Source organism: Prinia subflava, chromosome 6, assembly GCF_021018805.1.
Source record: "Prinia subflava isolate CZ2003 ecotype Zambia chromosome 6, Cam_Psub_1.2, whole genome shotgun sequence".
Classification (NCBI taxonomy): Eukaryota; Metazoa; Chordata; class Aves; order Passeriformes; family Cisticolidae; genus Prinia; species Prinia subflava.
Genome location: NC_086252.1, coordinates 38,857,407 through 38,881,579, shown reverse-complemented (window position 1 = coordinate 38,881,579; position 24,173 = coordinate 38,857,407). Strand labels below are relative to the sequence as shown.

The 24,173-nt window shown below is 45.1% G+C and overlaps 1 protein-coding gene across 10 annotated transcripts in view; it reads right to left on the bottom strand.

Annotated features, from left to right (window-relative positions):
• The window catches only part of PKP4 (plakophilin 4), a 64,428-nt gene that overhangs the window by 1,066 nt on the left and 39,189 nt on the right, over positions 1–24,173 (bottom strand). For 3 of the 10 annotated variants that reach the window (XM_063401083.1, XM_063401084.1, XM_063401089.1), the window contains 18 exons: positions 22,693–22,727; positions 18,510–18,635; positions 18,161–18,351; positions 16,807–17,359; positions 14,942–15,133; positions 13,307–13,518; positions 10,932–11,060; positions 9,774–9,987; positions 8,637–8,820; positions 8,218–8,335; positions 7,556–7,747; positions 7,241–7,414; positions 6,311–6,461; positions 4,135–4,330; positions 3,305–3,389; positions 3,080–3,197; positions 996–1,127; positions 229–302 (listed from right to left, as the gene is read on the bottom strand). In XM_063401083.1, coding sequence (XP_063257153.1) covers positions 229–302; positions 996–1,127; positions 3,080–3,197; positions 3,305–3,389; positions 4,135–4,330; positions 6,311–6,461; positions 7,241–7,414; positions 7,556–7,747; positions 8,218–8,335; positions 8,637–8,820; positions 9,774–9,987; positions 10,932–11,060; positions 13,307–13,518; positions 14,942–15,133; positions 16,807–17,359; positions 18,161–18,351; positions 18,510–18,635; positions 22,693–22,727 — 3,076 coding nt within the window. Of the gene's footprint in view, positions 1–228; positions 303–995; positions 1,128–3,079; positions 3,198–3,304; positions 3,390–4,134; positions 4,331–6,310; positions 6,462–7,240; positions 7,415–7,555; positions 7,748–8,217; positions 8,336–8,636; positions 8,821–9,773; positions 9,988–10,931; positions 11,061–13,306; positions 13,519–14,941; positions 15,134–16,806; positions 17,360–18,160; positions 18,352–18,503; positions 18,636–22,692; positions 22,728–24,173 lie in introns of those variants that run through there. The other 7 variants (XM_063401081.1, XM_063401082.1, XM_063401086.1 and 4 more) reach the window with 5 other exon arrangements.

Here is a 24,173-nt window from a genome sequence, read left to right as displayed (position 1 = left end):
GCTACCAAATCCAGCCCAGACCCAACTGGAGCCACAGGAGAGGTCTCAGATCCCACTGCGGGAAGGTGCTAACACAGGTGACTCCTACGGAACCAGGCAGGTTCCAGCAGCCCTGAGGCCCTGCCAGCCCCGGGCACCGGCCCAGCGGCTCTGGGAGCTACCCTGGCTGCCCGAGCCCGTCCTGCTGAGCCCGGGCAGCAGCGCCACCCAAACACAGCCCTGCCTCACCTGCAGCCGCCGGTTCTGCTCTCTGCCGGGGGAGGAATACGAACTGATGTAAATTGGTGAAGCTTTGCTGGAACCTGCAACAAAAAGTTTAATGCATAAACTTTAGTCTTTATTCATTGGGGCGTAAGCTATTGGTTTTTACCCTGCCTTGTCCATAGCACCCATCCTATTAAATCAGCAGATTTCAGTACCTACTAACTATATAATCTAATAACAGAATGAAGGCAAACGTTGTTCCTCAGCAGCAGTTACAGCAAAGCCAGGAGGCTTATGTTGCTGTTTCTCATTTTACACACTCAAAATCTTTAAAGCAAGGAGTTTCCTTCTCTTTAGTAACTGTCATCTATTGGTTTGCTACTTGTGTAACACAGTAGGAAGGAAAAGAAAAATCAGAGAAAAGATGGGATTTTGGTATAATTTAGTAATATAATAATATACAACTGCCCATTAAAATTTACAACATCACCATCATAATATAATGCACATAATATTCCAACTTTCTGTACTAGTATTTTAAAAATAAATAGTAGTATAAATAGTATAAATAAAAATAAGAATTTCAACTGCCTCTCACCTTCCAATACAGAAAGGGATCTGTGTTTACCCTGGTCCTGGGCAGTTTTACAGAGAACAGCAGAGCTGGGTGCCACCCTGCCCTGTGCCACAGCCAGGAAACACAAGGAGTGGAAATGGAAAGCCACCAACCCGCTAACTCTTCCCACAAGGAATGGTTCTCTGTCCCAGAGGATCCTCAGCTGGTCTCTTACCAGTGTAGATGTCTTTATGTGCAATGACATCGCCCTGGCTACTGTAATACTGCATAGAAGGGTGCGTCCTGTCGTACTCGGAGCGAGGCTCTCTGATTCCCAACAAAGCCGGGGACGAGGACGTGCTGCCAACTGACAGGAAAAGAGAGGTTCTCAAGATTGACAGCAAAAGCCTTTTGCACACCCAGCCTTCCTCACCACTTCCTGCGCCAAGGGTTCACAACCAGGGCGTGGGTAAGGACAGAGCAGCCAGAGCTCCTCTTGGGTGAACACCCCAGAGCTGCCAGCAAGCTACCAGAGACTGCAAGGGGCAGTCCCCACTCTGTGGTGCTCACAGGCAGACACAGTGATGCTCACAGCCAGATACGGGACCTCACCGTGCCTAAGACATCACCTTTGTGGAGACAGAAGATGCTGTCTGCCAGTGGTGATGGTTTATCTAAGCTACACTTAAAAACAATACTTAAGGCCACTCTGTCACCTGTCCAGCCTACCTTCCCCAGCGACCCCCGTACACACAGGTGAGTCCCAAGCATGGTGTGCTCTGGAAGGCCACTGGCCATGGGGGGATCCCAGCAAGGGATCGCTTTGTGTTCCTCAATAAGCAGCTGAATCTCAACTGCAGCTGTAAGAGTTTTGCTCTGCTAAATCCTCCCTGGTCTACAGATCACATCCGCTTTGTTGGCTCAGAAAGACTCCAGCAACAGGAGAAAAATACTTAAAAACAATTTCTAGAAATTTTGCTTCAAAATATTAGTTCAATGATAATCTTCCACTGATGTGTCCATTACATCATAGCTCTGAATTCTGTGTTATTATGGATGGTTTAATTACTGGTATTTTCCTGGTATATTCATGGCTAAATATGCCATGTTGTTAAAATTCTGACATGGGTCAACATAATAATGTGTATTTTAATAATGAAGTGACTGAAACAAGAACAAATGTTTCAGGCCAAGCATATCTGTTCTGACACATCTGCTGTGCCCAGCACGGTGCTGCACAGCCCCTCTGGGGATGTGGGCCTTGCACCAAATTCCACTGACTCCCTTGGGCTTGGTGTGCTCCAGAGCAGGCAAGCAGACACTTCCTACTAGGAATTTTTACTAAACCCTCTTTGAAATACAACATCCTTTGAATATTAAATTAGAGCTGCTCATCTACTTCCTACTTGTCATTCAAAGAACTGGAGTAACACAGTTGTTCTGCTGCTGTATCCTGAGAGTGAAAGCACCGAGACAGAAATTTGACAGTTGGTGTCAGGATATTCTTTTACACTTGGGTAGAATCCACTCATTCCCTGAGCCTAAGCTGTACTGGCTTCCTTGGTGGGTGAGAGGAACTCCAGCACAAACGCCACAACAGGTTTACTTCTTGTAGGAAAATAAATCCCTGGTGGAGTCCTTGTTTTTCAAGTCAACCATGTCATAAAGGAATGTGTGGGGGTTGTTACTTCTATGTAAAGAAGCAATTAAACAAGAGTGTTGTAGGAACTGGTCACTAATTTTAGCAGTCACAGTAGGTAGGTATTTCCCAGTATTAACAGAGATCTGATCTAGATAGTCTCTAGAAGAGCAAATCGGGTAAAATAAAATGCCAAATGAAGACAAAATACAAGGCTTCAGGTAGGTTTCCTATCAGCCGTCTTGAAGATCTAAATCCTAGCACTGAAGGAACAAAGGTGAGAAATAAATGAGGAGTCAGAAAAGTGAGGTTTTTGGGTTTGGTTCCTCATTCCTACGGAACATGACATAGTTGGGAATGAGAATGAGCTCCTCACTGTGGGTGTGTTGCTGTTTATGCTGCCAGGTCCCCATGTTCCATGAGGCCACTCCACAATCCCTACCCGGCACAGAAGTGGCTGTGAAGAGGGCAATGGTTGGTAACAATGTCCAGCTCTATCCACTGAGGATTTCACTTTGCAGGAACAGCTCAGGGAGCACTCAAAGCATGTGAAGTACTTTGCTCAAACACCAAGGAGCAACAGCCTGACCTCTGTGTTTTAAATGGGATTAGTACCAAACAGAGAGGCTGTTTGAGTTAAAAACATGGGACAGCAGGTCCCTTCACCCTTCCTGACTGACCTGACTGCATGACAGGTGACATCTGCTGGTTGGCTGTGGATAGAGAAGGATGGGATTTGAACCTCTCTCGTTCCAGTGTTGATACTGGTGTAATAAAGTGACTTTGATTCCATCCATCCTGTGGAGTGGTAAAAAGAAAAAGACATCATAATAAATTGCAAGTTATAAATAAATGAGGGGGTTTTGTGGCACTGTTTTCCAGTATAAACTAATTTTACAATTTACCTTTTTGTAAATGCTGCGGAGGTCTCGGTACTGCCACAGCGTGTTCAGTACCTGGGCCGCTGCCTTGACAACCTTCAGTGAGGACCTGAGGAGGTGAAGAATATGGCATTGCTAGAAAGCCACTGAATTCCACTTCTAAAGAACAGCGCTCTGAGCTTTGCAACAGCCTGAACCTGCTGACACTGCATCACCAGCGTGAGCGCAGCCAAGCCAGCAGCCTCACCGAGAGATGGGGCTCCTGCTACCCACCCCCCACCACAGGGGCCTCCTGCTGCAGACCCCCAGAGGCTCCACTTCCACGAGACAACCACGGTGCCAGCAGAGAACTCTCCTGACAGCCTCCCGGAGCCCTGGCACAGTGGGCAGGACCGGCTCCCCTCAGCCAGCACTTGCTTGGCAATGCCGCTCGAGAGCATCCCCCCTCCACCTTCTCCTTTCCCTGGCCAAAGGGCTGTGCTAGATACAATTCACAGTTGCTGGGATACATCCAGACAAAGGTGCTCACACAGTCTGACTTGGAAAAGCTCCCAACATTTCATTAATCTTGTAGGTGTTGAAGAGGTGACGGGTTAACTCATTTAACCTGAACAGGTCCCATGCCCATGGTTACTGTGAGCAACTGTGCACGCCTCCAGAAGCCTGGGACAGAACACTGCCCAGGACAGCGGTACCAGTGCCTCCTCCCTCCCAGTGAGACTCCAGCTGACAGCTCCTCAGACCCAGACTGCAAAGGCAGATCTTTTTTTCACTCAAAAGAAACCATTTCCCACATTCTTAATCCTTTTAAATGGACACAAACAGCTCAGGTATGGTCTCTGCTGCCTACTTGCCTGTCACCTCTTCCCTTTGTTATGTTGACCAGCTTCTCTATCCCGCCGGTGTCGGCGAGGGCCTTGGCATTCTCCATGTTCTTGCTGGTGACCTCGTGCAGGGCGCAGCAGATGGCGGCCACCGTCTCGTCCGACAGGACGCTGGGCCCGTTGCCGCCCGGCAGCCGATTGACCAGGTCCCGCATGGCGTATTTCCCTGGAAACACACGCCCACAGACCCGGGTCAGACCACAGCCCGGCCCTTCGGGCTGGAAACGGCAGGGCTCAGCGTGAAACCGCTGCTGAAGGAGTGGGAAGCAGCACAGTATCAAGACCTACCAAGAATTCACGTTTTACACAGAGCCAAGAGAGACCACATAATTTTTGAATTTTTTTCCTTTTACCTTGAAAGTGTGAGAAGCTGAATTTTGCACTAAAAGAGGAACAACTTTAAGCAAGAATTATTTGGAGAAAGCAGAATTGTTCAAGGAAAAATATTAGGCTACTTATTATGATTGACAGAACAGTGCACATTGCTGGGCTTTATCTCTGTGAGGATTAAAGGAATCCTTACAGTAAACAGGAATCCTCTCTTCTGGATGTTCTGTTCACCTTGTTTGCTATCTGTCAGTGCTCAGCTCTGTCAGGCTCCAGTGGCTGACTGAAGCCAGAGATAAGCTGCACACAAGGGACAGTAACTAAGATAAGGTTGAGGTTTCTTCCTCTTTGGGCTGTACTCTTAATTGAATGATTAATTGATTTTATAGCAGACATGTATTTCTACATAACAGTGAATAATGAAGGAGCTTTGCACAGTCATTTGCTATCCATTTGTGTAATGTGCCTCAGAGGAAAAAATAAACAAAAAGGGAATTCTGCAGGCAAAAGGAAACCCACTGGAAAACGATCCCCACAATGCTGTCTGCAGCAATACCCCACCATTGCCAACCCTTTAGCAAGGTCAGCCACGTGCTGCATGTTCCGACACATATTGCGATTTGCTGGAGTCCTTGTCTCCCATTTCCTTCAGTGTGACCCTGTGAGCCCATTGCTCCTTCCCTATAGCAGCACAGAAGCTCCTAAAGAGCATTCCTAGCATGGGGTAGTGCACGACTCACTTCACATCTCACAATGTTTTCTCCAATGGTCTGTTTCAGAGTGCGTCTGAGGCCAGAATTCTTTCAGAGGTACAGCTTTGACAGGGAGAGGGAGCAGGTGGAGGACTGCTCCTGAACTAAAAGGTTTTGCCAGGAATGGAAGAAACATCTGACAAGAGGATATCACCTGAGTCTGACCTGCAGAGGGCTGGTGCTATGGAATAGGATTCCCTCCTATTATACATTTCTCACCTGTAACACTTGCAGTGCAGGAAAACACTCTGAAGCTTCAGAAAAAGGTAACAAAGTTCTGCTCACCTGTATTTCTCTTTTTGAGAATAAAGATCCTTCTGTCTCTATGAACAGCTGTTATATCCTTGACCTCACAATTCTACACACAGAAAATGCTTTTGTAACAAAAATGAGACTTTTATATCATGCCATTTGTTAACAGGGTTCACTGAAGCCACAGCAGCCTGAGGCTGAAGCATGTTCAACACAAACAGACTGAAAAACCTCAGGGTGGGAAAGGCAGGAAAGTTGATTATTATTTTGTTGGGGGTTTTTAAATGCTAGATAAGAAAGGCACAGATGAATGCTTAAAGGGTTAAATATTAGAACTGACATGACAGTAAGTTTTTCTAGCAAGCACCCCTGTTGATGACCTAGTTCAGCAAATACACAGATGCTGCTCTACATCTGTGTTTTCCTGGAAATATTTTACTAGGAGAAGATTTTTTCCCTCTCTTCCTGTCCAAGATTGTTAAAAAGCAGTGCTGTCATGGCAGCAGAGCTGTTCCATCCCCTGAGAACACGTGGGAGACCTGCAGCCCCCAAGCAGGTGAGCACTGAGCTCCAAGGAAGCAGCGCTGTGTTTCCATCCCATTTGGCATTGAGGTTTTGTGTCTGGTTTGGCTGACTCCCATCCATGAAAGGTGGCCAGCAGCACACTAACATGGCAATACTTCTCTGGCAAGCTGCTCTTTTATGTGGCACAGCTGTGACACAGAAACATCGAGTGTGGTGCTCCCCTTGTGGGACCTGTGGCTTTCCCACCCCAGGTGTGCCCGCCGGCGCTCCGGAGGGCGGTGCGTACGCACCAATGAGCTCCTTGTTCCGGACGTCCAAGGCCATGTTCCGTAAGGCAGTGGCCACAGATGACACCACTCTGTCGTTGTCCATGCGCAGCAGCTCCACGAGGATGGGCAGCCCCTTCTCCTTCCTGACGGCGGCGCGGATGTAGGCTGCGAACTGACGGCCACAGTCAGCACCACCCCCACGGCGCCGCCCGCCCGCGACCCTCGGCACGCTGGGCCACCTCACTGAACGATGACGCGCCTGCTGTGTGCTCCTCCTGTGACTACACAGAGCTGGCTCTTGGCCATTTTTCACTCGTTCCTCTTACCAAGAGAGTTAGTGTTTGAACAGGTGACAATGATTATTGAAAAGGGAGCAGCAGGTTTGGGTCTTGTTTGTTGTATTTTTTTTTAAACACCAATTTTGTAATGATCAAATTGAAAAAGGCTTAGCTGGCTTGCTGCAAGCAAAGGAAGCAATTAATGCTTGCTGTGTTTTTTAATTTCTCCATGAGAAATACAATATCGTGTTCTCATGTGCTGCCTTTGTAGCACATTATATGCAATGGCCAGAATGTATGGAAATAAATAACAGAATATGTAGATAAGGTAAATTTATTTGTCCTGGTCTTATTCCAACAGCACCTTCCCACCAGATCTCACAGCTAGAAGATGCCAGAAGATTGTTTTGATCTGACATGCACCGGAAGAAGCTTTTTCTGTTTATTTAATATAAAGGCTAGCTTCCATATGGCTCTTGTTGCCCCTGCTCTTTGCCAAGGCTTTTCACTGTGGAAATACGACTGCAGCACACAAGCACTAATGCACAGACAAGAGGGGAATGCTCAGATGCACACGAGAAAATGGCATGTCCCCCCCAAACACTTCCCAGGGTCTTATCAGAAAAAACCAGCTGGACTACAGAGTGAGGAAGAGGAGCAGGAATTCCCATACCTTCCAATTGCCTGCAGAAAGGTTCTGGAGTGATCCTGCAGAGCCCTCCAGAGTGGCTGGGTTGGAGCTCTCTGCCAGGAGTGTCAGGTATGGCTTCACCACCGACGGGTGCCAGAGCATCTCCACCCCTTTAGGAGACTTGGAAAATCCTGGAATAGGGCCAACTCCATCCCACTGAGAAAGAAACGCAGATTTGTAACTGGACAAAACCTCTATATTGTTTTTCAATGTAGGATTGTTTTTGTCAAGCTACATCCTCTCCCACCATGAGCCAAACCTCATCTGAGGTATTTGCAGGACATGGAGAATACAAACCTGATCCTCCTGCGAAGTTTTTTTTTTCTTCTTCTTTTTTTTCCCCCAGCAGCTTGGCTCTGAGTCCTTGCTGGGCGACTCTTTTCCCAACAGGTCATCCAGCTCATTGATTCCCAGCAGCCGCGCCTGAGGTACCTCCAGTTCCAAGCGGTAGGAAAGGTTCCTCAAGGTGCACACACAATTCTCCACCGTCTGAACCAAACCAGAGAGACACCGTGTCACCAGCTCTTCCTCACACAGACACAAACCAAACCAAACCAAACCAGTTCAGCAGAGAAGAAAAGGCACTGGGAGCAGAAGCGCTAAACTCTAATGCTGGGCCTTGTGCTGTTTTGGCTGCTCCTTGGGAAAATGAAATCTCTTTCAAATCTGACAATATTTATAAGAGTGGTATCTGCTATAGTGACTTATTCTTTATTATTCTGAAAATGAAAAGCATAAGAGCCTATTACTGTTTTATTAAGAAACAAATGCTGCAGCATTGCTGAAAACAAGAGGTGAGCCTGTGCTACGCCGCTGAGCTTGGCTGTGCCTCAGTAACCGGGGTGGGGAGCGATGCCAGTTGAGCTGAGGACACCACCACGCTCAGCTGAGCTGCACAGAGGCCCAAGAGCAGGCACACAGGTCAGCACTAACACATCTCAGATGAGACACACACGCACCTTGCTGTCATAATCCGAGGTGTTCACACAGGTGTGGATCACATAGAGCAGCGAGTCCACCAGTCCTTCGCAGGACCTCATCTGCTTTCGTGCCTCTTCCCCAGCAGAGCTTAAGTTCCTGAAGGTTGGAATGACAAAGGAACACGGTGTATGCAAGGACAGACAGATAATCCCTTATTAGACAGTTTGCAGAAGGATTTTATGCAGCTGATTGGTAATTGGTCAGCAACTCTTAGTGACTAACTTGGTAATTTTCATATTTTTCTATTAGGAAAAAAAGGACAATTGGAAAAGCTGTCTACATGATGGAACTCTGTAAACTAAAACAATTCCTTTGTCTTTAAAATTACAATACAAGAAAGACCGTGCTGGATAACATGATTACTCTTTAAAAGGGTGCATTCCAGAAGAGCAAATACCTCAGGCATCCTGTTGTATTGCGCAGAACGAGGGAAGTCTGAAATTTAATTTTATGATCGTCATCAAAGGAGGAGCTGTTCCATCCCGAGTGGGGCACTATCACAGTGTTTGTCAGCGTGGACAGAGCGTCTCTAATGATTGTCATCTTCACGGCATCACATGAGGACAAGTTCCAGAGGACCCCTTAGAAGACATTTCCAGAGCAGTAAAGTCAGCAGAGACTTGGCAAACAAACATGAAGTGACACTGACAACTGCAAAGACATTACTTTAAATATGTGATGTGATTCTAGAGCAGGCAGAACGTGGCAAGCCAGCATCCAAAAAGAAGGAAAGCAAGGTGAACAAGGTGAACAGTGGAGGAGGGCATGGCTTTGGTTTGTTTTTTTTTTCCAGTGATAAGGATGGCTTGCTCTGACATTCCTGCTACCTTGCAGCATATACTGGGAATGTCAGGTACTGAGGAGCAGAGCTGAACATACAAGAAGGAATGTAAAAATCCTACAGAAACTTCCCTCTTGGAAACAACAGCAACAAGACCAGAGCATGTCCCATCCCTCCATCCATCCCTCCATCCGCTGCACTGAACTGCTACCCATCTTTTATCCTCGGGCAGAAATCCCTAGTCCCCTACCTGGCAAAGTCTCCATACGTGACATTCAGATGTAGAAGTATGAAATCTGACATACATTACCAGCAGAACTGTATATGCAAATACCATGCTGAACACAGCATTGAATCTTCTTTTTCATCATGAAACACAGCCTAAATACTTTTTTCTGAAGAAGTCAACCTTGATTATAATTCAGATTAAATACCATACACATTTACATAATTTGGATCCAACTTATGAATTCTGCAAGATCTTATTTGAAACTGTTGTCAAGATAAAGATAAAAAGAGCCCATAATAAAAGAACTGTTCAGAATCAATAAATAAATACCTGCTGTGTGTGCAGGAGACTCATACGAGGGAAAATCCATCCTAGGTGGAGCTTTGGGTGCTCCACCTAGCATTCACTTCAGCATTCACTTCTCCCAGTGACTCTACACTCTGTGCTGTTCTAACTGATCAAGGGAAGTGTCCAATAAAACACCTTGCACTGCAGCTCTCCGCTGGTTTCCCTGCCAGGCTTACCTGTCACCAGCTCTTTGACCTCAGCATCGACAGACTTCCTCAGCAGCCGCAGAAGGGCAGGAATCCCTCCCACGTTCTTCATGGCTATTTTGTTCTCATCAGTGGACTTCCCGTAAACGAGGTTCCTCAGCGCACCACAGGCATTCTTCTGAACCTCCAGGACTCTGTGATCCAGGAGATCCACCAGGTGCTTGATACCTCCTAGCCTGCAAACCTGCAAAGTGGAATGTCAGGACCATCAGCACCCACTGATCTCACACACCTCACTCCACAGATGGAAAAGGCTTTTGTTTCTACGAGAACAGTACTTCCTATTCTACTTTTTCTACTAATTCTACTTCCAGAAGAAACAGCTGCTGAACTTTATTGATTTGATTGCTACATGGGACTGAATCTCCCCCTCACACTGCAATGGCTGAATAAAAGCTGATTATCACTGTGATTGTCACCAGGTCATCAAAGCCACTATTTTTCATCTCCCAGCAACAGTGGATTATGTTGGACTATCTTCTTACAAAAGTTGCACCAACATTTTATTAACATAAATACAATTTATACTGAAAATAACATCTAGCACACACACACGTAGGATGCAAATGAAAAGGCAAATTCCCTCAAATCAACAGCTCATAGCTGCTTTGCAAAAACAGCAGGTCTTTGAATGCAAAGTTGCAAGAAATTTCAACAATAATCTGAATGTTCACTCAGATGTATCCTGCCTCCACATCACAGTGACATAAACAGATTCCTCCATGTTTCCCTAGGGCTGAGCTCCCTTCCTTTGCCTGACAGCTCACTCATTCCCTGCGAGGCTTCAAAATGCCTTGAGAAAAAGCAATGACAGCACTCCAGAGCTCCTGGCTGTTCTAATCTCCAGTCACCAACAGGTTATACAAAGCCAGGCTCTGGCAGACCTACTGCAGAGTTCTGCTGGATGGTACAACTTTAAGGTAAAAGATTTCCATAGAATTTCCATGCAGCTCTTCTGACAGGAGGAATCTGAGTGTATGTGATTACACGCCCCGGGCAGTTCAATGTTAGCATCCACCTGGTATGCACAGAACACGAGAGGGTCCCAAACGCTGTGTCATGATGGAAAAAGGGAAGAGGCAAGGCCCAGCTTTCCTGGTACCGCAGCCCTGGAGGAGCAGTACCCACCTCTGTTTTGACTTTGTTGTCCCCGAAGCAGAGGTGCTGCAGGTAGGCGGCGGCGTTGGCCTGCACCGACGGGAACTGGTGCTGCAGCATGTGAATGACCTCGGGCAGCTCCGGGTCCCGCCACGCAAACTCCCTTCCGTGCACACAGGAGAGAAGGATTACTCACTAAGCATGGGAGTTACTAAGAATGAGTACTGAGCATCCTAACGGCCTTCCAACAATTTCACTTTGTTCTGGAGAAAGAGGCTGGAAGGAAAACCAGGTATAATGGGATAGCAGTGGCTCACATCACCTTTTAGTCTTCCAGCTGGAAAAGGACATTACATCCAATGTGCTTCAGTTGGCTTATGGACCACACAAATACAAATAATCACTAAGGAACATCGGCTCAAACACTTCAACCTACAAAAAATCTCCCCAAAGTTAAATAGATAATGCAAAAGATATCCCCTCAACAGCTGCTTAGGGGCATCATTTCCACACAACATTTTTCTCTCAGCACTTAATGTTCTCCCTAGGCAGAAGCCAATTACACCTCAACAAAACCTGCACATCCTGAAGTGTTATTGTCAGGATCAGATCCAGGATGTTTGCTTGATTTGAGTTATTCAGGGATTGTAAATTTAAAATCATGAAAGAATATCTCCTTCATTAAACCACAACAATTTTGTGCAGACCAATCCAGGAAAAGCCATGAAACATGCCCAGTTTGCAGATTTAGAAACATAGTCATTAATATTTGCTGGGCTATCTGTTTTCTGTAAAGGAGGACTGGGGTGGGATAAAGTAGCATCTTAAGTTTTCCCAGGCTCAAAAATGCAAGTAAACACAAAACAAACCCCAACCCCCCAAACAATCAATCAAACAAACTGACCAACCACCCCAACAAAAATCCCCAAAAAACAAAAACCAAAAGAGACCAAAAACCCAGCAAAGTATGTTCCAAGAGCAGTAGCTGCGAAGCTGTTCCAAGACTAATGCTGGCCTGGCCATTCAGGTCTTCCCAGGACCCAAAGTGTCACCAAGGGGAAGCTCAGGTCTGTGCCCACTTTGAACTGCTCAACAATTCAGAGGTTTATTTTTCCATACTAATGATAGGAAAACCCAAGGGGAACCGGCCCAGTAAAGCTAGTCACGCTCATTCCAGAGTGGTTACACCCTGGGGCTGTGTAACATGCTCCCCTGCCACAGCCTGATATGCACATCAGAAACTGGAACAGATTAAATGTAGGGTAAAAACAATTCCTCTGTAAGATTACAAGTTAAGAAGGTGCATCAGCAGCAGCAACTGAGTCAAAGTTTCTTTAAAGTACCTTGCCCTGAATGGGAAGCATCCCTGCTACAAGTAACTCTTTTTGCCACACTACCAGAGCGGGCAGCCTCTAAGCTTTACTACCTAGAGCTAAGATTATCCTATTAACATCATTTGGATGAATGCACCATTCAGTTAAATGAAATTAATTCAGTGTCTCCATATCTATTAAAAAATAGATATAATATAAAAAAAATATATATCAATTTCCACGTATGAATCAAATAACAAAACCCATTAAAGCAGCATTTTCATTGCTGAGATGACAGGACTGGCCCAAACTAGATAACTGCCTGGTGCTATGAGCCTGCTGTAGACAGGAGCAGGGAATGCCGTGAGAAGCTCCAGTCTCACCATCCCTGCTTGAGCTTTCCCTGGTGCCCAGCATGTCCCTAGGACAGCCCTCGGGGCACAGCTGAGCCCAGCTCCTCAGGACGAGCTGGTTCCTCAGTCCACAAATCTGAGGAGAGACTGGAATTTCTACCAGCTCCAAATCCACACTGAACATACACATAAACCCCTCCTAGCTGTGCACAGCCTGGGCTTTGATACTCCCAGGTTAAATACAAGGCTTTGGTGCACAGCATCTAGAATAAATGACAATGATGATACTACGCTGGTCACAGGCCCACACTGTGAACAACATCTACAACATCAAACCAGTAATTATTGCAGAAATATGTGTGTTCACTTTCAAAATAGCACATTTATAAATAGCTTTAACACTTACTTTGTTTTGAAATTCAAGTAGGCTGTTCATAAAGACTTAATTCAAATAAATTAGGTCTGTACTTTTGAATTTTCAAGCCCTGATTCCCATTCATATGAAGAGAAATCTTACTACAGTGTTACAGGTTACTAAAAAATATTTGCAATAATCCAGTCCAATCTCATCAAAGCTGTGTTTCCTGTAATAACTCCTCCACAAAAACAAACACGAAAGCAAAATGCAACAACCAAATGCGTAACAGCGGCTTTTTCTCACTGCAAGGAGCAGCCCGCGTTTACAGTTCTGGCAGTAAAGGCGGAGCTGGGTGGCTCGGTGCGCGGTGCCGGAGCGGACTTGCCTGGGGTCCTTGTGGATGCTGTCGATGGAGGGCGAGCGCGTGGTGCCGCCGTCGGGCGCGGCGTGCAGGCGGCCGTAGGCGGCCTCGGGCAGCCGGAACGGCGCCGCCCGCAGCGGCTCCGCCAGCGCCGCCGCGGGCAGCCCGAAGGGGTTTCTTTGGTATGTGAGCGTGCTGCGCTGGCTGGAGGATCGCTGCAGGTTACCCATGCCTAGGACAAAACAGGGTCAAAACCAACCAGGGAACAAGTGCCCGCTGAAGAGAAGGGGTGACACCTACTGAACAGGGCGGGAAAGAAACCTTGTCTTGAAAACGCCTACTGTGCTCCCCGTGGGAAGCTGATGTCAGACTTTGTGGAGCAATTCCTCAGTGTCCCAAGGAAATGAAGAGGTTAGTTACAGAATGAAAGGTTTAGTGGGTTCAGACTTGTGCCTCAGCTTCCCTCAGCAAGTATTTAAAGTAGGAAATGCACCCCATGCCAACAAGCAGAAATCTGGGTGCAAAGTGTTTTCAAAGTTCATAATACCAATTCAATAACTGTACCAAAAAGGAAAAAAAATCATATTGTTTATATGATATTTTGCTTTTCCTAACTACATGTACACTCTCCCTGTCAAAAGGTAACACGTGGATCATTGCAAAGATGAAGCTGAGTGGTTAGGGAACAAGAACATGCATCTCCTTATCTGAACACAGTTGTTGTGGTGGCTCTTGTTCTTCCAAGGTAAATGTTATTAAGTAGACAAGTAAACAAAGAATTCCAGTTTCTAGTTATATTTCTTCATTGGCACATCCTGACAAACTCCATGTATTCTATGTTGTGGAAGGCAGGACAATTGCAAAAACTGGTGCCTCTTTCAGCACTCTGTTCTCTTGATATTGCAGTTGCATTAGCAAACATTAAAATGTCATTTTCAAGTGTCTGAAAACATGACATGAATTGGACAGTTCTCTATAAATACTTCTAGAGAGTTACTTAACTAAATCACCCTAATATTTTAAGAGTTTTTGGAAACCACTATACAAATTATGAATCAACTTTAAAGAACAAACTGCATCGCAACATGCATTATTTCTCTCTACAGAAAATAAATCCTAATACTAATTTAATGCCTATGCTCTTCATAATACATGAGTGGCACATCTACGAGATACTAGAGGAATATTTTGGTTTCCATAGGCAATCCTCAGCTGCAGCATTTACCATTATGCTTTGTTGAGAAGTCGGGTAAAACAGTATTTTTACCGTGAAAGATGTGGTAGGTAATTCTAGTGGCAGGCTTGTTTTACTGTATTCATGAATAAAAAAACCCCATGAACCAACTCAATTCGTAAGAGAGTGATGCACAGAGAATGCATGAGAGGCAGCAATAAATCCTGTGTGTCATGAATACACTTATCTGGGATGTAGCCGTGCACGTGCTATCAAACAGAAAACACTGACCCCAGGCTGACAGTGACGTATAGCCCCAAGCATTGCCTGCAAGCATCCCAAGAGCCTTTTGCTTCCTGCAGGTTATTCTGAGTCCTTCACGCCCAGCCTCTGTCCCCCTGAACTGACACCCCGCAGTCCCTGCTCGTGCCCCGCGCTCCCCACGGCCCGGGCGGGCGGCGCGCGCGGGGCCCTCACCCACCGGAGCCGCTGCGGAACAGGGCGGCCTGGGAGCCGTGGTGCAGCTCGACGGCGCCGTGGTTGGGGCTGCAGTACACGGGGCTGTAGAACGTCCTGCCCTCGTAGATGGGGGTGATGTGCACGTCCGGGGACACGGCCGAGCGCAGCTCCTGCCCCAGCTGGCTGTGCTGGCTCGCGTACGAGCTCCTCAGGCCTGCAACCAAGCACAGCGACAGGCCCAGGGCCATCCTCAGCAGAGCAACAGGACTGAATCCTCCCTTAGCCAAGAAAAGGTGTTATGTAAACCTACCGGTTATAAGCACTTAGTCATTGCATTTTTTATGTTATTAAATGGCCCACACTGAAAGGGCTCACTGACAAAGCAGCTTTTCCTTGACCAAAAGTTTTGTCCGTACAGTGACAACTTGAAATTTTCTGACTTAATTTTTTTTGGTATCGTTTACAGTCGAAACCACAGAGAATAAAAGCTGAGTCAGCACGAGCGGTGCACAGGTTCAGCAATGATAGAGTAAGTATGGACCTGACAGAAATCCTGTCGAGACAGAGGACACAGCCTAAAGGGGTTGTAATCCTGAAACCGAAACAGTCTGCAGTGGTGAGAGCAAATGCCTGCTTGGTAGTGGCAGCAGAAATGTAAGCACATGGAGAAGAAACTTTATAAAGGTTTAAATAGCCCATGATGTAAGTATATATAAATAGCTATGCTGCAGCTGGATGAGCTTTTTTCACCTTGCTATATATTTAATATTTCATATAAAATGTATACAACTTTGTTGACTTCAGCATTAATACTGCAGGCACTAAAGCTCTGGCAGTTATCAAAGCAACAGGATACGTGAAATGAGCTATGCAAGGATGATGAAACGGAGATTACAGAACAACTTCAAAAGTGCAATGGAGTAGTGATGTGTAACCAAATGTATCCTTTATCTGCGTATTCTCCCCCCCAAAATCCCAGACCCACTCTGCCACCGTGTCTGCACGGAAAGCTTTGGGCCATCGCTAAGAAAACACATCTACAGTGGTGAGAACAGAAGGACTCGAGCAGGCAAGGAGGGCAGCACGGCCTTTCCCATCAAACTCATTCCCAACCCCTTATCAAACTGGCGCATTTTTAAGTCTTGCAAACAGAGGTGAGGGAGAAGACACGTTATCTTTTGCTGAGGAATTAGAGCATTTTGGAGTTTCCTGCCCTATAATGGTTCAAAAGAAAAACCAGAAATTGCCATCTATTCCAAAGGGCATGTGGTCCAATTGGAAAATAACCTCATCTGCTCTCATTCAGAAGAAGGTCAGAACAAAATCAGTAACACACAAAACTTACAATGTAAAGTAACTGCATGTTAACAAGAACTGCTTCTCAGATTAATAGATTCTACCTTTTAAGGCTCTATTTTAAGCTAGTATTAAAGTGGTTACCCTATATATAATTTGAAGCATGAGATAGTCTAGAAATATTAGTGGAAAAAGACCCCTAATATTCAGTGGTAATAAGTTATGTATTTTAAGAAAGATCTAGATCTAAAATTAGTTCCAGGCTGGTATGTTTTACTTTCTGCTTAGCCTGCATACACATTTAAATGTACTTTATCTCTGAAAATGTTGACATGCCTCTGTAAGACTTGGAATTTCATTTAGCAACCTAAATCATAGGATTTAATTCAAGGCATGGCCAGCAGTTAGTAATCATAAAGCCAGAATTCACAGGAACTTGTGACCGACACGGAGTGTTTGCCATCAGTATTTGCAACTGGCCTGACACTACCACCACAGCTGTGCCCCGACGTTTCATCCACAACACCAGGACCGCGTTCTGGGTTTTCTCCAGCTGCGGTGTGCTGTGCTTTGTCCGTGTCCATGACTCACCCGTGAGGCTGTCTGGCCGTGGGGGGACCATCCTCTCATAGATGTCGTACTGCTGTCCATACTGTTCCATGTCATGAATCGTCCTCTGCAGCGTCGTCCCCAAGTGCTGCGGCACCGCCGTCATGCCGGAACGCTTCGGGGAAGAGGATCCCAGCTTGGTTTGGGACGGAGAACCCACCCTGGTTTGCACATCAGTGAGGGCGAGAGGGGAGCCGACTCTGCCTGCGGCCTGGTACGGGGCGGCGCTGCCGGGGTTGGCGTGGCGCGAGGTGAGCGAGCCGCCGCGGCGCACGGCCGAGGGCGAGGCCGGCCGGTGCGCGGCGTACGGGGAGCCCGCGCGCTGCACGGGCAGCGTGCTGGACGAGTACGCGTGCGGCGGCAGCGGCCTCTGCTCGGCCGCGCCGGGGGAGCCGTACCCGCCGCCCAGAGACGTCCGCAGAGAGCCCCGCGACGGGGACACGCCGGCGCCGACCGCGTACGAGGGCGACTGCGCTCTGGAGGGCACCGAGCTGACCCGTCTCATCACACGGTTGGCAGCGGCATTTGCTGAAGGCTGTCGAAAATCAGAAACATTTATCACTTTTATCATTTAGGTCATACAGTGGATATTGTTCTCCTGTAAGATGGAGAAGTCAGCAGGAAACACACACAACTTAATGGTACATACATACAGCTGGAGTGTAGCTCTTACCCTAAACCTAATTCCTTCAACTTTCCCGTAACTTTTTTTCTAACCAATGCTTCTTAGTACATAAAATGACAATTTAACATTAAAAAACCACCTGTTCTCATTCTCATTTGGCTTGCTATGTTAATCTTCACCTATGCTTTCCTTCCTCACTACTCAACCACTCTGGAAACTCAGGAATAGTAACACAGAGTTCTGGTATAATCCAGAAATATTCCATCAATTACTATCTTATTATCATTCCATTTACCAAAAAAGGAGGGAAAAGCTAGAACCTATAGAATGTATAGGAACACGAGCAGCATCTTCCTTTAAGAAGTATGCTTACGTACAGTCTAACTTCTAGGAAGGTTTTCCCCCATTTCACAATGAATTTTGAGCAAGTGATACTTTCTTGATATGATAGTAGCAGTGTACTGTGCAGTCAGGAGTGCTACTTCACTTCAGCTCCTGTGAATGAGCCACGTCACATGTGCTGATCCCAGCAAAGGAGACTCTGCAGCAAGCCATTCCCGCTTTGTAACCAGTGGAAGTGTTAAACCAAAACTCATCTTGTACCTTTATCTGCAGCCCCTGCAGAGGGGGGCCCAGCTATGCAGCTGCTGTCTCTAAGCCCTGTCAGAGCCCGTGCACAGCCAGAGGCGCCCAGCGCACTGGGCAGAGTACCTGCACCGACGTCTGCCCTTCGGCGCGCGAGCTCCTCACCACATGGTTGTTGGGGGGCCCACCAAGGGAATGCTGCTGTCTGATCTCTGACTTGTTCAAGTTTTGGCTGTTATGGAAACTGCTTATTTCCTGGTAACCACTGTCAGAATAAGAATTCATTTGTGTTGAACTTCTTGAGTTTCCTACAGACCCTGTAGATACAAAGCCAGCATAAGAATTAAGTCATCGAACAAGTTCACCGAGTATTATATAACTTTGTTATTTGTTGCATTCATAACTGTATTACATTTTTATACTGTCAATACAGAAATATATTCTAGTATTTAAAATGCACACAACAGACCCTCACTTTCATGGAGAGATGTCTGCTCTGGTGAGTAGAGAGTCCCTTGCTCTGCTTCTGTCCTAATATCATAGGCATTGGTGTGAACACCCTCTGACACCTGGGGTTTGCTTACACTGGTGGGCGGAGGATCTGAAAGAATAAATTATTTAGATAAATCCAGCGTTTCACGTGCAAGTTTCTGCAAACTCAATAATGATCATTTTCTCACCTTACACCAAACAGAATCAGCTTACTGGCAGACAGGTATCATCTCCCAAACACAATGAATGGAATGTTAATAAAAATCTCTGCAAATTTTGTTACCTGAAAGTTTTGATGTAGTTCTACAATTCTAATTTTTCGAATATATGTTCCAACCTATTTTAATGAGAAACTAATTGATTACCTAGTACAGTCTAAAGAACAGAAACACTGTGCAACTATGCTGCAGTGCCCAGTGGACAGCTACCCTTTTCTTAAGAGTCTGTAATCAACACCCCCAGATGTAAAAGGCTGAGCTGAATTTCATCCCTGCTTGGGTACTATGAACAGCAGTTGCTGCAAATTTCTATACATTTTTTTTACTTGGTAAACTACTATCTAAATATTTGCCTCTTAAGTTAACTTCAGTTCCAAGAATGTCAGCTGAACTGCACAAATGACAGTGTTGTAAGGAAAGGCTAAGGAGGCGCAGCAATGCTATTGTGAAGAAAAGAAAAAGTTAAAGAGTCTGGAAAAAAAACGACAAAGATGAGGATACTGAATCAGCATTATTTTAACAGAAATATTAAGCATTCAGGTCTCATGTTATGCAGGCAGCAGGGATGCAGTACAGAGCCACAGAAGAGTTTAGGTCAGAAAAGCCCTCTGAGACCATCGAGCCCAGCTGTTCCCCCAGCACAAGGCCACCAGTGGCCCATGATCCCAAAGTGACACATCCACATGGCTTCTAAATCCCTCCAGGACGGGCACTCCACCACTGCCCTGGGCTGGACAGGCCTTCCATGAAGAATTTCCCCTAATATCCAAGCTAAACCTCCCTGAGGAAGCAGAGTAGGCAATGGAAGTTACATTTAAAGGTAACATCTGAAATGTAAATTCTTGCTGCAGAAATCCATGAATGAGCCCAGAGTGAACCCAAAGGGAACGTGCCAAGGAGCGCCAGAGAGCCCCAAGGACTGCTCGGTGCCCGGAGCTGTGGGCTCTGGGCAGCAACGCCTGCTGCACAGAAATACTCTGGCTTTTACCAGTGCCTGGACACAAAGTGCTGGTGCCTCACTACCTGCATAATGAGCCATAATTGAACATTCATACTAAAAATGTTACTCAGCAACTGCTACTATGAGGAATGCTTGAACACTAGTCAGATTTTTAAAAAAATCAATACATCTTAGAAATCCCAGACAGTCAGCAGTTATTTACCCGTAGTACATTCTGAGGTCAAAACCAGCTTGTAAAATTTGACGTTAATTTACTGAATAAGAGTATTATGACCAAATTTTATTAAGAGCTAATAAGAAGTGTTACTACACTTCCATTAGTTAAATTGTCAGTATGCCTAGAAATGATCCAGAGAACCAAAACTGCAAGAACTCACTTCACAGCCTGTTACGCCCACTCAACACCAGATGGTAACAGCCACCAGTGGGTGTTCCATGGTCTTTGGAATAAAACACTTGGAGGACTTGGACATTTACATTAGGATTACATCTAACTTCAATACTTTAAACTTCAATCTTTTTGTTTATCTAATACAAGGCTCTGTTATCTCAGTTACTGGATATTACACGATACTAAATCAATGTCAAACTGACAATCAGTCTGGGGAGAGACACAGGAAGAATAAGGTCCAATTGTGCTGTTCAGTGCAGATGTTCCCAGGACAGAGCTCTGAGCCCAACCTCGCTCCCATCACACACTGCCCACCACACCAAAGCCTTCACAGGGCTAAAAAATAAAGATTGTTTAGGCTGTTTAACAAAGGCAAGAATGCACAATAAAATGAATTGTTGTCTTTCTGTCTCCACTACCATAAAACAGGAGGGATGCCATGAATAAAACAATAGCCTTATTATAAATGGCTGATCTAATATTCTATTTATAAGCATCTGCAAAACAGCATCACTTTATATTTCTGTGACAAATTCTGTATAATTCTACTGATGCAGAAAGCAATTACAGCTACAGTCACATTTTATCATCCACTGATGCTTTTGACATAAACCACTACCTACAGTCATAGAAAAGGTGATTTAAGGCAGTGGTTTTATCCATCTTTAACCTCAGTATTTTCAGGTTACAGTTCATAAAGCAGCATGTAGTGACACTTCTACAAAACAAAGATCCATGCTGAACTGGGGAATTAAACCTACAATCAAGCCACAATCACAGCATAAATGTAAACAGGAAATGAAATGTAGATCAGGAAATTCTAAGCAATAAATTAGGGGTTTTTTCCAACATGCCCACTTCTGAGCAATTACTTCAGGACAGGCTACTTTGAATACAGAGATGTGTGAAATACACATCTAGGTTTGCATTAACACATAGAGCATTGAAGCAGAAGTGAATATTTGGCCATATGTCAAGTGACTGCTTAGTAGGGACATGCATATGAGATTGCTAAAGAAAAACACACAAATGTGAGGAGAGAATTAAAGGAGAAAATAAAAACACGAGCTGGATGAAAGATGGAAGAAAGAGAAAAAGAAAGAGAGAAAGAGAAAGAGAAAGAAAGAGAAAGAGAAAGAAAGAGAAAGAGAAAGAAAGAGAAAGAGAAAGAAAGAGAAAGAGAAAGAGGAAGAGACAGAAACTAATAGAAGGTCAAGGAGAAAAGTGAGCAAGTTACACGAAAATCAGAAGAGGAAATAAAGCAATGGAATGTATCCAGCTGAAATAAATAAGTAAAACAACACCTGAGAGCTCTCAGAAGGACTCTGTACCAGTTGTGAAGTGCCATTGGGACATTACAGAAAAATAGGAAAGAATGTGATTTAAAAAATCGCCAACAAACAAAATCCACAAGACCAACATTCACACTGAAAAAATATATAAGACTTGTTTCTCAATTACTTGAAAAAACAAATTTTATTTCTGTTTAAAGCCACTGCTACCTGAAAAGCACCATCACGACAAGCGAAAGTTAAATGGCAATACAAGTAGCCTGTTGAGGAAATTAGCTTTAAAATAAAGGAAAAAACCTAACATGTGCCTCACCTCAGCTGCAGCAACAGAAACCATGAAAATACAATTATGGACAAGTTTCAGAGCTTAATCTCCAAATTAAACAAAAGGCAGGAATGGCATATAAAGTAATCCCAATTAGGGTAGTTATGAGTACGCCTGGTTGAACAAGCAGCAGCAGGCAGGGTCCCTGTGCAGCAGCCCCACAGCTCTGTACGGGCGGACAGGAGGGCTCTGCTCTGCTGAACGGGCTGCGTGCAGCTCCCACCCTGCAGTGCCAACTGCCCTGGCACTGCCCTGGCCACCTTTGGCCAGCGTGACAAGGGCACACGGTCACCCAGCACAAGAAGGGACGTGCAGGAGCCCCTGCCCTCCACAATGTCACACAGTGACTGACACACACAGCCTGCCACAGCTCTGTGCCCTGGCCTGTCAGGGCCAGGGGCGATTATTCCAACAGACCAGGGAATGCCACCGTGAAGACAGTCCTACCCTCTTCCCCAATATAAGTAGGAGCAGATGTAGCAGTACAAGAAAAATGCTTCTTTTGGAAAGAAAATTCACACTTATCCTGAGATACAAAGTAGAAAAAGCACTCTCAGAAAAACCTTCACTTATCAGGTATTTTCTCAGTTAAGTAAGAACATAAAAAGAAAAAACCCCACAGTTTCCAAGCTTAAAACATGCAGTATTTTTTTATGCTCCTTACCTGCTGGGGGAAGACTCACATGAAAATTTTAGTTAATTGCAAGGAAGACACAATAGATGACAAGCCTTGTGTTACAGTCACAGCTCACACAGAAATGCAGAGGCACATAAAGATACAAGCAAAGTACTTGCAACTACCTGTAAGCTCAAGCAGCTTTTACAGTAACATAGGGAACACACCTGTACTTTAGAAAAGACACTTGAAGAAGATACATAGCATTGCTGCTAAATGTTCTGTTTGTGTCAAAACAAGCAATGAATGCCATGAAAATAAATCTATTTGGGCTTAAAGCAAATTGTACATAAAAGATAATACCTGAGGATCTCCAAGGAAATGACTTCTCAGTGGAGCTGTAGAAAGAAAAAAAATTATCACACAAATGAACCGTGTGGTTAGTTTGGACTTTTTATTGCATTTTAATCAATCATAGAGAACTTTACAAAACCCCCTAGCAGATAAAATTTCAATAGTCCATGTAAATACCACTCTGCAGTGCTTTACACCTGACAACCAAACCCTTGGTTATCGAGTTCAATTTTCTATTAGTCAGTGGGAATTATTCACTGTAACTTCCTGTACGTCCCAGTACCAGGCAGCACAACCTGCCTGCAACAGGACAGGTGAGAGCACGACTTATGCCACAGAACTCCTGCTGAAGGTGCTGTGCACCAGCACAGCCCAGCACAGCCCAGCACAGCCCAGCCCAGCACAAGCAGCATGCACAGAACAGACACCACCAGCACCAAACACCCTGTTCGGACAGCAGGGCCCAGCAAAGGAGCTCTGGGGATCACCACTCGAGAGCATCTACACATAAAGCAGTTCAAAAACCATAGGTCTGTTTCTGTTTATCTTTTCCACTGTTTTTCAGTTTCCAGTTTTCCAGAGAGAATTCTGATCCTTTGTACAGAACAAGTCAAACCGCCTGACACACAGCTACAACTCTGAGAGTGTTGTGAGGGTGTTGTCACAGTAGGTGACAGACTGTCCAGGTCAATGAGATGCCTTCAGAGCCAAGTACTGCACAGACCAAGCAGGTGTCTGATACCAGTGTAAAACCCAACCTTCTCCTGCATTTTTCCAATACTCATTTTTAATCAAACTATCTTCACCCTTTTGTCCTTCCTCTGAGCCATGTGCTTTTCTGTGCCCACAGTAGTACTGATGCAAGACCACCTCTGCAGACAAATGCAGAATTCAGCCATGTGTTATTAACAATAGATACTCTAAATATTTTTATTGGAAAATGTATTTCCTCAGTCTAAATATAAAATATCAAATTTTGAATAACACATCATTTTTTGCAGTTATATCAGTGATTATAAACTGCTGTTTTCCAAACAAAAAGCTCTTTAAAGGAAAAACAGGCAAGTCCATCAGATTTGATTGTGTCTAAATACCAGCATGAGACTGTGATTTGGGGTAAGATTTAACAATGTCTAAATGACTTTTTATTTTACTTCTTTCTACCACAGCTACTGATTACAAAAAACTAGCTCAGCAACATGAACAGCATGTGATACTTATTTTCTAAAATGAAAACAACCATTTAGGAGCCTTTTTGGAAACAAAATATTTGTCTAAAAGAGTGCTAAAGACACATGCTAGCACAAACTGAACTAGAGTTACAATGAGACTTCAAGTAAAAAGAAAATTCCAACACAGACTTCAGGTGACTGAAAGTCACCCTCTGGCCCCAGAATTCTCATGCTACCTGAATTTTCCACTCTTGCCCTTTTGCTCCGTTCTTGGGAATTTTTGGAAACTCAGTTTCGTACACTGAGGCTACATGGCTC